Raw genomic sequence first — 13,453 nt, forward strand, 5'->3', positions numbered from 1 at the left:
CAAAAAAGAAGACCTGTACCATGTCAGATATAGAATTGAGATTTGAGTTTGCATCTCAATGTTACTCTTCATATACATCACAGGAGAAAAACTGTTTGACATAGAAACACCGGATTTTCGGCGGGTTAAAAAATCAATCGTATTAGAATTATAAATAGTAATAATATTATTTGTGACAAACATGAAAAATATTATTCATATTCCACCCATGAGGCAACTAGGTCATGTGACGGCAGGAAAGGGCTACAAGTCCTTGGCGATAGCTGATGAGAGGAAAGACGATGCTCTGGTCTTTCTATGCTTTTTGCAGCAACCAGCATAACGACACTTGGAGCTGACCTCATGTTTAGTCCGCATGGCTGAGCATCACACAACTGACGAGAGGGGTTCACTTGTAAGAGGAGTAGAAAGAGAGCATCTTGAATGGGCGGAGTAAACCACACGTCCTTGGGAGGTTTTATTTCAGCCGCCGGAAGCATACAGAGGGTGACTGGTCAGGATGGATGTGAAAGTCATATTCCATACATGCGATAACAGCATTAAGATCGTAATAAGCTGTTTCAGCGTGCACAGTCACAGAACAGCCAAGAGAGAGAGAGCACAGATTTAGCCTGTTATTGATTCAATTCATTCAGCATTGCTTAACAAGGTATGGATGATGGTTTTGGTGTACATGCATTTATTTGTGTGTGTGTGTGTTCAAAAATGAACATTAAGAGGGATGGCTGTCTGTCGCTTCCTCTGTTATCTCCCAGCAGGCCAAGGGAACAGGAAGTTGGAACCCCCACCCCTAGACATCAAAGCAACCATTGTTTCTCTTTCACACAGGAAAACAAAACAAAACATCCAAGAATAGGACCAACCTAGTGCTGCTGCAGACTGGGAGGGTCACCCACAGACAGCATAATGCCACAGTAACATTTAAACAATGTCCTCCACATCGGTCATCACAATCCGGCAGCCTCAGAGCATTGTAAATCTCTGCCGTTTCACCGGAAGGACAAAGAAACGTTCAACGTGAACAGGATGTCTCCGAGTGTGTTATTGGAAACATTGTTTGGAAATACATGGGGGTTATATTTAGGCCTGATGCGCATGTGAGAACCAAATGTTTCAGTCATGTAAACCAAGCGGTTTCTGTCTTACCAGGGGGGATGCAAAGACCCATTTAGCCTTTTCTCATTTACTCAGTGTTGATTTGATTTATTTATTTACCAGGGATTATGAGTGCAAGCATTGAAGTCTAAATGTATAACATTATCCGATTGAAGTGGTGCGTTTTGTGCAATTAGCTGAAACACCCCTCCAGTGCCAATTATCAACCAGAGTAATGAACTTGTAGATTATGATGCAGTTTTTACATGTTGGAGATGAGAAATACACTGAGTATAGAAAACATTAAGAACACCCGTATGTATCAAGAATGATCCACCACCCAAAGGACATCCAGCCAACTTGACACAACTGTGGGAAGCATTGGAGTCAATGTGGGCCAGCATCCCTGTGGAAACCTTTGGACACCTTGTAGAGTCCATGCCCTGATGAATTGAGGCTGTTCTAAGGGGAAGGGGGAGACTCAAACCCAAGGTGTTGAGTTCTGGGCAGAGGTAGACGGGTTGCCCGATTTGGTTTATATCGAGTAGCAGGCTTATTCGTGACTGCAGCTTGGCACTACTGTCCTCACACACACAGAGTTGAGTAATGAGTCAGCCCTGATAGATGGATGACCTCGAGACAGAGGAAAAGACAGACACTAGGAGAGAGTGACTCTGGAGTGAGCAGCACCCAGTCAACAGCAGCCCACATTGATCCAAACTCCTCTAATTAGACCCCCCCCCTCCCCCCACACACACACACACACCTGCGTCTAGGTTTAATTCTTGTCAACCCTATCCAGCTTTTGTGCAGGTTTAGAATAGGAGGCTCATTTGACAGTAAAATAAAATAGACTATTTTGAATGTGAATGGAATGGCTTTCTGATACTCTCCTGGCTGGCAGCCATGTTTTTCTGCCCTGCTGAGAGGAGCAAATATTGTATTGTGTGTGGAGAGGTACAAGAGAGACTTAGAACCCCCCCACCTAATCCATTCCACCCCTAACCTGCCCAATAAACTTGCTTCTAAAATAGTCCCTTTCAGGATACACTCTAATTCTCAGGGTTGAAAGAGACATGAGCGTGTGCGTGTGTGTGTGTGTGTGTGTGTGTGTGTGTGTGTGTGTGTGTGTGTGTGTGTGTGCCGTTGCTACGGAGACCACTTTCATCCCGATCATTCTTCACTTAGTGTTCATTTGAGAAGTATACTTTAGTTCTGAACTATCTACAACGGCAATCAACAATCAATTGTACTGTATGCCTCTTGATACAAATTCACATCTGGACCATTGATTGGGTTGGTAAGTGACCCTGATAATAAGCTCTCTTTGAGGACCTTTTTACTTCCATTGTCAGGATTATCAATCAATCGTTATTTGTGACTGTTCTCCTGAAGGTCTGATGATCCATTTTGAATGTCCAGCTCTGGTTTGCAGATGTATTGCAGAGTCCAATATTGAACACTAAGCATCATACAACCTGGCTTCTAACACTATAAATAAGACCCTGGGAATAATGACATTTTAATGCCTTGTTGACTTCCACATCTGCCCTTGTGGATAAGCAATATAATGCAGGCTGCAGCACTCAGAATAATACTGTGTGTGTGTCATTTCTGATAGAGGACATGCTAGTTAGTGCATATTTGTATGGTTGTATAGTAAGCAATATGTCTGTGCTTAAGCCAGCATGAAATGTGTGTGTGCCCTTGTGCTTCAATTGAACTGACTAGCTGTTTCCTGGGGTGGTTAAGAAACTCTCCCACATTAAAGGGCAGCAAGCCAAGTCATCGTATCTTTCCATACTCTGCAACCATCCCATTTCTCTGTCCTGAGCCAACACAGTATGCATTAGACATTATTTGACAAGGTCAGTTGATTGAGAACAGTTATTTTCTCTTTTTAAAGAACAACCTGGGCAACAGTCACAGTGGAGAGGAGAGGGGTGGAAGGAGACAATTGGAAGCTTGTGTTTAGAATTATGATTTTGTTATTGAAAGACCTCTATTAGATACTGTAGCGTTTCCCAAACTTCCCCAGTAAACCCTGTTGTTACACTTGTTTGATCCAGGACTAGGTCATCAAGCCCTGAATGATTTGAATCAGGTGTCCTAGGACTGAAATATATCAAATACAGGAAATTACGGAGGAGCTTTGGTTTGGTGTTCTTTCCTCTATTGGACAAGCTTGGTAAACCTGTCCCTCGACATAACAGTCCCCACAATGTACAGAGTGCAATTTAGAGATTCACTGAGTTAGAGCTAGGGCTGTTGCAGTGATGCCATTACCGCCACACCGGCGGTCACAAGCCATGAAGGCAGCCAAATTCCATGTGACCGTTTAGTCACCATAATTAGGCTTCTCCAAGCTCTGATGCTGCTGCTGGTCATTAGTAGCCTACAAAGCCTTCTAACTGCCTGGTACTCAGCACTCTATTGTCCCTCTACTCACTCTGACATCAATGCAAATGTAATCAAAAATTGAATCAAACACTTCATGAGAACCGATGAGCTCATGTTGCTCAACATTGCTATAGGCTATGCAAATGTGTGAGAAAACTGACTGATGGCCTCTAATAAAAAGAGGAGGATCCCATCAGCTTTCTATAGGCTAGGCCTAGTATATTTATTTCTCAACCTTCCTAATATTAAGCACATTGCTTATATTTACAATCGCCTACCTGGCTGGCATGAAAATGAACCACGGGTAAAGTATCCTCCATTCGCTATTTAAGTGCATAGATGGTATGTATTTTTTTCCCGCTGGCCCTGTTTTGATACAGGTGCATGATAATGGTTCATTCAAAATCAAAACAAATATCACATATATGTATTATTTAGTATATGTAAAGACCAGATTAAATCAAGAATAGTCTGATGAGTGAAAATATTAGCCTATCACTTGTGAATTATATATTATCACTTGTGAATGATGCCCAGCATTAGAAACGATGCCTTTTTTTGCGACTTGTTCTAATCATAGTCACACACCTCATGTAGCCTAGCCCAGAGGCCTATATGTTTTAATAAGGTTTGTATCACAACTAAAGTGGCCAAATAACTTTAAGCACATTCATCCGCTCTACAAGGGGTGTAGAGCAGTACGGTAAGCAGTACCGGAGCGCCAAGTCTAGAACCAAATAGGCTCTTTAACAGCTACCCCCAAGCCATAAGACTGCTGAACAATTAATCAAATAGCCACCGGACTATTTACATTGACCCCCTCCCTTCCATTTGTACACTGCTGCTACTCACTGTTGATTATCACCCCTACCTACATGCACAAATGACCTCAACTAACCTGTACCACCGCACACTGACTCGGTACTGGTACCCCCTGTATATAGCCTCATTATTTATTTATATTTTTTATTTAACCTTTATTTAACTAGGTAAATCAGTGAAGAACAAAATCTTATTTTCAATGACAGCGGGTTAACTGCCTTGTTCAGGGGCAGAACAACCAATTTTTACCTTGTCAGCTCGGAGATTCGATCTAGAAACCTTTCAGTTACTGGCCCAACGCTCAAACCATTAGGCTACCTGCAGTTATTGTTATGCTATTGTGTTACTTCTTATTATATTTTACTTCAATATTTTCTTAACTCTTCTTGAACTGCACTGTTGGTCAAGGGCTTGTAAGTAAGCGTTTCACAGTAAGGTTTACACTTGTTGTATTCGCCACATGTGACAAATAAAGTTGAATTTGTTTTTTTTAGGGTGCATTATGGCCACAAAGGGAATGGCTCCATGAAATTCGAGGCATTATCAAGTGCTTGTCAAATTGTGAATGAGAGACTGATGAAGTGTGAACAGCCTGCGCAAAAAAACGAAGCAGAGCTCATGCCTTTCAAATTACTTTTTTCAAATCATCATTAGAGTCTCATCATGCAACCTAACAATGTATTACACATCAAAACATATAGCCCAACGTTTGTAGAACAAATAAGTTACATTAATAACTCTAAATTAAGCATATAGGAGAACCTGTTAACCACACTACACAGAAGATTTGCATGTGTGCACTCCCTCAAATCATTTGGAGAAAATATCCTTTCTATTTTATTCAGCTTTGTTCAATTGTATTCTTCATACTATAAAATAATACAAAATAATGCCACGGAATTATAAGCAAATATTTTCTGCTATTGAACTAGTGTAGCCCACAGCCATTTGGCATAGCCACATCTGAACCTAACATAAGGACAACTCAGAGTATCAGAGTATGCTATTCTTTTCTTCTGAAATAGACTACATTTTCTTCATATCATGCTTGTTTAGAACTGTCTAAAATAAATAATGGATTTATTCTGAAGGTGTAGGTTATATTACATGGATTTATTATACTTTTTAAAATGGCTTGTAAGCTATGTCTGGAAGCCAGGAGTTGCTAAATGTGGTTATGTTAATTAACGGTCAATTACGATGAGACCGACAGTTATTTGCTTGACAATCACCAGCTGATGACATTTTGTGACCCGCCACAGCCCTAGTTGAAGCATCCCAAAACAAGGAGCAAATGTTCAATTCCTACTATGATATTTTGTATAGTGAGCATGCAGTTGATGTTGAAATCCACACCTTGCTCCCGAGACAGCGGCTATGCTGGGAGGTTTAACTACAAGTCTGGTTGGAACGTGTGGTTGGAACGTGTGGTTGGAGCGTGTGGTTGGAACTGGGCACACACTGGCTGAATCAATGTTGTTTCCACGTCATTTCAATGAAATTACGTGGAATAGACGTTGAATTGACGTCTGTGCCCAGTGGGTGCTGAAGTAAAAACAGTGTTACCATTGTGAGTGGATGTGCTTTGTGCTTGTATGTTGCTGTCCGTATATCCAGTTTGTTCCTTCAACAGAGGTGATTTGTGCTCAGCTGCAATCCAGACTATTTTGTTGTGCCAACATGTATTTCTTTGTCTCCATTCTGCTCCAATAAAGCAATATTACCACCAGATGGGGAGAAAACAGACATTGTCAGAACCTCAAAGTAGATGAAAACGAGGGACTTCACATTTCAGGAGGCTTTTTAGTGTTATTTTAATGGTGTAGTCCAGGGATAAACAGCTTATTGTAGGCCTACCTCTCATTTTTATTCTGGCTGAGGAAGAGGTACCTTGGCTGCTGAATGAGTGTATGACATCCCACAGAGTGGGCCTTTGTTTCAGGGGATTGGGTTGCACCGCCCGAACAAAGTGTCCAGAGTTGCCAATGGAGACTGGGGCCACTGAAGTGTAACTCTAGGCCTGGAGAGGGGGAGGTAGGGACAGAGCCCACTCTCTCACACACACACACACACACACACTGCCCCTCTCTCCTCTCCCCAGGGATTTTAGCTAAACTAGCCCAAGAGACGGTAACCAAAGCCCCACATGAAACCTTTCTCTGAGCCTCTGCTCCTGTGACAGAGAGAGAATGCTTGTTTTGAAGGTACTCTAGCTACAAGTTCGGTTTTCCGGAATAGTTCCACTTGGGCCAAGTTGTTTACTGTGGTTTACCTGTCTTTCTTGCCATCTTCTAGATGCCCCGTTGCAGGGCTATTCAACTCCAGGTCTGAGGGGCCAAACCTTTCTTGTCAGGGACTTATTCAGACCTGGGACACCAACTGGTGGTAGAAAAGAGAGCCAGTAGAATGTTGACCCTCCAGGCCTGGAGTTGAATAGCCAGGGATGGAACAATACTGAATTCTCATGCGCAGTACCAGTGGTGCAAATGGTATGGGAATAGAGGATGAGTCAGAGATACACTTCCTGGTCCTCTTGTTCCTGCTCCTCCCCCTATATTGTTTAGCATTGTTTACAGGAAGTAATTGCTGTGGGGATAGTGAGGCTACATACCGACGTACTATTGGCATCACCCCAAAAAAAAGTGACAAAGCCTGGGGTGTTTCATTACAACACAAGTTGGCTCTTGCTGAGTGAGTGTTCTGTGCGGTCGTTAAGGTCATACTTAGGTCATTTGATCATGTGATCAGAAGGGTCTAGAATTTTAGACAGGTAGCAGGACAACACATCCATGTTGAGGAAGGCACATCCATCAAATTCTATATTGTGTAAGACGGAAAAACACAAAAAAGGATTGTTATGTGGCTACTTTGAAGAATCTCAAAATGATTCCACATGTATTATTTCATAGTTTTGATGTCGTCACTATTCTGCAATGTACTGTATATCGGCAGCATCACCCTTTGAGAGAGATGGCAGGGAATGAGACTGAAAGAGAGTGGGAAGGAGCACCCCTCAAAACATCTAGAGCTCCGGTTGAAAAGAGTGGTCAAACTGAGCAGCTGAATATCCTCCGATCTTGCTAAAAACCTTGCCATCTGTCCAACACTGCACACTGTAGCGTCCAGAGTCTGAATGAGTGAGATTCTGGATCCAGGGAGATAAAGTAGTCAGTTGTAGTCGGCCCCGTAGTCCTGCAGCCAGGGGGGATTCTCAGGTGAACTGTTAGAAGTGCTCCACAGCAGCAAGCTCTCTTCAGCTGTCGAACTGAATAACAAACGGTAGTCTTTTTTATGATGAATAATGTCAAAGGTATATTGTTTCCCTGGTGCTTCAAAATGAAACGTATCGGTATGTAAGGTCCTGACTAGAATAGCCAGTAGAATGCTGAGCTTTATGACCGACGTCATTCTAGATATCTGTCGGCTGCTGTCTCTGCTTCTGTTTAAGTCGGCACACAATCAAGCCAGTGATCTTATATCAGTGATATACTGAAAAAATCTATAAACGCAAACATGTAAAGTGTTGGTCCCATGTTTCATGAGCTGAGATCCCAGGAATGTTCCATACGCACAAAAAGCTTATTTCTCAAAAATGTTGTGCACAAATGTATTTACATCCCTGTTAGTGGTTATTTCTCATTTGCCAAGATAATCCATCCACCTGACAGGTGTGGCATATCAAGAAGCTGATTAAACAACATGATCATTACACAAGTTCACCTTGTGCTGGGGATAATAAAAGGTCACTCTAAAATGTGCAATTTTGTCACACAACACAATGCCACTGTCATGCCCTGATCTGTTTCACCTGTCTTTGTGATTGTCTCCACCCCCCTCCAGGTGTCGCCCATCTTCCCCATTATCCCTTGTGTATTTCAAATCAAATCAAATGTATTTATATAGCCCTTCGTACATCAGCTGATATCTCAAAGTGCTGTACAGAAACCCAGCCTAAAACCACAAACAGCAAGCAATGCAGGTGTAGAAGCACGGTGGCTAGGAAAAAACTCCCTAGAAAGGCCAAAACCTAGGAAGAAACCTAGAGAGGAACCAGGCTATGTGGGGTGGCCAGTCCTCTTCATATTCCTGTGTTCTCTGTTTTGTATGTTGCCAGTTCGTCTTGTTTGTCAAGCTTACCAGCGTTCGTCCTGTCAGCTCCTGCCCTTTCCCCTGCCTCTCTCTTTCTTGTCTTCCTGGTTTTTGACCCTTGCCTGTCCTGACCTTGTACCCACCCGTCTGACCAATCTGCCTGTCCCTGACCCTGAGCCTGCCGTCCTGTACCTTTGCTCCCCCTCTAGGTTACTGAACTCTGCCTGTCCCTGACCCTGAGTCTGCCTGCTGTCCGGTACCTTTGCTCCCCCTCTGGGTCACTGAACTCTCCCTGACCCTGAGCCTGCCTGCCTTGACCTGTCGTTTGCCTGACCCTGGTGTTACAATAAACATTGTTACTTCACACGGTCTGCACTTACCTTGATTCCTGATAGCCACAGATGTTTTGAGGGAGTGTGCAATTGGCATGCTGACTGTCCAACAGAGCTGTTGCCAGATAATTTAATGTTAATTTCTTTACCATAAGCCGCCTCCAACATTGTTTTAGAGGATTTGGCAGTACGTCCAACCGGCCTCACAACCGCAGACCACGTGTAACCAGCCCAGGACCTACACATCCGGCTTCTTCACCTGTGCAATGTTGGTGACCAGCCACTTGGACAGATGATGAAACTGAGGAGTATATTATTCTGTAATAAAGCCCTTTTGTTGGGGAAAAACTAATTCTGATTGGCTGGGCCTGGCTCCCCAGTGGGTGGGCCTGGCTCCCCAGTGGCTGGGCCTGGCTCCCCAGTGGCTGGGCCTGGCTCCCCAGTGGCTGGGCCTGGCTCCCCAGTGGCTGGGCCTGGCTCCCCAGTGGGTGGGCCTGGCTCCCCAGTGGCTGGGCCTGGCTCCCCAGTGGCTGGGCCTGGCTCCCTTCAAGGCCCCCCCAAGCTGCTCCCCTGCCCAGTCATGTGAAATCCTAATTTATTTATTTAAATGTACTCATTTCCTAATATGAACTGCAACTCAGTAAAATCATTGAAATTGTTGCATGTTGTGTTTATATTTTTGTCCAGTATATTTGACTCTGTTTCATATCTATTTATCTCTTGAGTTTCTGAGATCAGGGCATGTCAGAGTAGAGTTTGTAGTCATGGTGAATGCCAGAAATGAAAACATGATCATGATGCAGGTGGGTTTTTTAAACTTTGTGTTCTGAAGATTCTGCATCTTTTTCATTTCCCTCCTGAGATAATCTTGCCTTGCCTGCATACAATATGCACACACAACAGTGTTGCTTGGTATGTCCTTGAATCAGAGTTCATCTGTGCTTCTCTGAAACTTCACAAAGAAACATTTGGCATTTGCCAAGGTAGGGAGGCCTGTGACAAATATTTGCACTGGGTTCCATGTTATTAGCTCCGCCCCTGTGTTCTATACACGTTTTATCATTTTCTCTCTCTCTCTCTCTCTCTCTCTCTGTTGCTCTGTCTCTCTTTTTCTCTCTCGGTTGCTCTGTCTCTCTCTCTCTCTCTCCATCCCTCTCTCTCGTTCTCTCACTCTCTCTCTCTCTCTCTGTTGCTCTGTCTCTCTTTTTCTCTCTCGGTTGCTCTGTCTCTCTCTCTCTCTCTCTCTCTCTCCATCCCTCTCTCTCGTTCTCTCACTCTCTCTCTCTCTCTGTCGCTCTGTCTCTCACTTTTTCTCTCTCGGTTGCTCTGTCTCTCTCTCTCCATCCCTCTCTCTTGTTCTCTCACTCTCTCTCTCTCTCTCTCTGTCGCTCTCTGTCTCTCACTTTTTCTCTCTCGGTTGCTCTGTCTCTCTCTCTCTCTGTCGCTCTGTCTCTCACTTTTTCTCTCTCGGTTGCTCTGTCTCTCTCTCTCTCTCTCTGCCTACTAATCTCCCTCAGTCATCTACAACAATCAACTAATCGCTCTCACTATCTGTTCCTCTCTTCCCGTTCTACCTCTACCACCCCATCCCCAACCAGTTCCCCCTGACATCCTCATTCACAGCACAACCAGGTCCCCAACCAGCTCCCCCTGACATCCTCATTCACAGCACGACCAGGTGCTCAACCAGTTCCCCCTGACATCCTCATTCACAGCACGACCAGGTCCCCAACCAGCTCCCCCTGACATCCTCATTCACAGCACGACCAGGTGCTCAACCAGCTCCCCCTGACATCCTCATTCACAGCACGACCAGGTGCTCAACCAGTTCCCCCTGACATCCTCATTCACAGCACGACCAGGTGCTCATCCAGTTCCCCCTGACATCCTCATTCACAGCACGACCAGGTGCTCAACCAGTTCCCCCTGACATCCTCATTCACAGCACGACCAGGTGCTCAACCAGTTCCCCCTGACATCCTCATTCACAGCACGACCAGGTGCTCAACCAGCTCCCCCTGACATCCTCATTCACAGCACGACCAGGTGCTCAACCAGTTCCCCTGACATCCTCATTCACAGCACGACCAGGTGCTCAACCAGCTCCTCCTGACATCCTCATTCACAGCACGACCAGGTGCTCAACCAGTTCCCCCTGGCATCCTCATTACATTTGCATTATACATTTGTTTTAAAATAATCTTTATTCAACCAATTTTCACTTTACACAGACCAACTAAAACATTTTAATGAACCAAACTTGCAATCTTGAAGTGCAAGAAGACTGATATTTTGTGCGTGTGTGCGTGTGTATAGTTTGCTTAGTTGAGTTGTCTTTCCATAATTCATATCAAAAGGTTGTGGGAAGAACCTATAGTGTTTCCCAGGAAACAGGGATATGTTTGTCACTGTTGTTCAATTCATTCAATGGCTCCTTTGTCATGTTTTATGAGATAAACGTCATTGGGTCATAGCTGAACTTTCCTGAGGTTTTGTTTAGTCATTTTCAATAGGCCATTGTTTTAGGAAGTTTCATCGGCACCTATTACGTTCCATTCCCATTCTGTTCTCAAAACAGCGCTTGAGTTTTTTTTTTTTTTGGGGGGGGGGTTGTTCCATGGGAGCATTTTTTATAATTGCTTCTAAAAGTTGGCCATATGCCAACTCAGTTTTTGTCATTTCTTGGTCTGACAAGCTATAGATTATTGTGAATAACCAAAATGTAAGAGATACCCTTGCACTCAATAGACATGGTACCTTAACTCTTGGAAATCAATTCGGTGACTTCCTACTTGAATATCAGGACGGTAAACATGAAATTGTCTCCATTCTTTGCCATTAGATTACAAGAGTGAATAATGTATGCAGAGGTGAGGAAAAGTCTTATCTTAGCAGTGATTTGTTTTCATTTAACTGCTTTTGGTGTTGCTCTTACTTTTCAGGGCTGTATGATCCACTTCTGTAAAAAGTCATGATGACGATGATACAATGACTCCTTCTCTCACTCCAGGCATTACCCGAAGCAGTCCTTCACCATTGTGACTGACACCCCAGAGAACCTGAGGCTGAGACATCAGAGTGAGTTACAGAGCCAGGTGAGACTCCCTGCATTTTGGTACATGTCGTCAAATGCACAACACTTTTGAGGGGCTGGATACATTGTGTAATAATGAAGGAACTAGGATCCAGACTTTGTCATCACAGAAGTGTAATATGTACAGGTGTAGGATCTTAATTTGATCACTCTCTTGTTCCTGAGAATGTTCTTGCAGAGTAGCTTGGTATTTACATAAATTCACTGAAAACCCACACTAACACACAGTTATACTAACAGTATTTCACTTTTCATGTAACCTACATTTAACCACCAATTTAAGAAACATTATGCACTAAACATTCAAATCCTGTTGTGCTATGACAACATAGGTCAAAATAGATCCTACATCTGTAGCCACACCAGTGAAAAGCCACACCTATGTTTTGTTCCTTTGTTATCCCTCCCTTCCTCCTTGTATTTGGCAGTCAGAACCCACATTACCTGTACAGGGACATGCAGCCAGTGCCCATCTGTCAGAGACACACACCACACCACACCACACCACACACACACAGCACACACACACCACACGCACACACACACCACACCACACCACACACAGCCCACATGCACACACACACACACCACACGTACACACACACCACACACACATCAAACCACAGCACACACACACACCACACGCACACACACACCACACAGCACACACACACACACACCACATGCACTGCACACACACACACACACACACACACCACACACACCACAGCACACACACACCACACCACACACACACACACACCACACCAAACCACACCACACACACACCACACCACACGCACACACACCACACCGCACACAGCACACAGCACACACACACCACATGCACACACACACATACCACACACACACACACACACCAAACCACACCACACACAGCACACACACGCACACACACACCACACCAAACCACACCACACACAGCACACACACACACCACACGCACACACACCACACAGCACACACACACACACACACACACACACACACCACATGCACACACACACCACATATACCACACACACACACACACACACCACACACACACCACACGTACACACACCAAACCACACCACACACACACACACACCACACGTACACACACACCACACACACACCAAACCACACCACACACAGCACACACACACCACACGCACACACACACCACACCAAACCACACCACACACCACACCACACACCACACCACACACACACACACACACACACACACACACACACACACACACAGGGTGTCCACATGCTGGGCCCCTGGGCAGCACACAGCCTAGTGCAGGAGACAGGAACGTCAAAGAGAGTGAGGAGTAGGAGTGCTGCATAGAGGAGGAGAGCTCACTCACAGAATCTGTTTGGTTTGCTTTACCCTGAATCTCTGGTGTACAGAGAGCTGTATATCTTTCATTCTACAGTCATATACACTGTGCCTGGATCCACAGATAGATAGCTTTACATTTATTCATTCACCTTTAAGTTTCATCACTGATCACAAACAAGGCTCTCAGCGATTCCTCTGTAATGATTAGTCTTCTGACTGTCAGAATCATCAAGGCACTCTCATCATCCTCTTCACACAGACTAAGGG

The 13,453-nt window shown here is 44.4% G+C and overlaps 1 protein-coding gene across 1 annotated transcript in view; it reads left to right on the top strand.

The window, feature by feature from the left end:
• Positions 1–13,453, top strand: part of LOC115104909 (LIM zinc-binding domain-containing Nebulette-like) — a 76,732-nt gene that overhangs the window by 11,674 nt on the left and 51,605 nt on the right. Inside the window, exon 3 of the mRNA XM_029626313.2 lies at positions 11,749–11,833. Coding sequence (XP_029482173.1) covers positions 11,749–11,833 — 85 coding nt within the window. The remainder of the gene's footprint in view (positions 1–11,748; positions 11,834–13,453) is intronic.

This window comes from Oncorhynchus nerka, linkage group LG22, assembly GCF_034236695.1.
Source record: "Oncorhynchus nerka isolate Pitt River linkage group LG22, Oner_Uvic_2.0, whole genome shotgun sequence".
Classification (NCBI taxonomy): Eukaryota; Metazoa; Chordata; class Actinopteri; order Salmoniformes; family Salmonidae; genus Oncorhynchus; species Oncorhynchus nerka.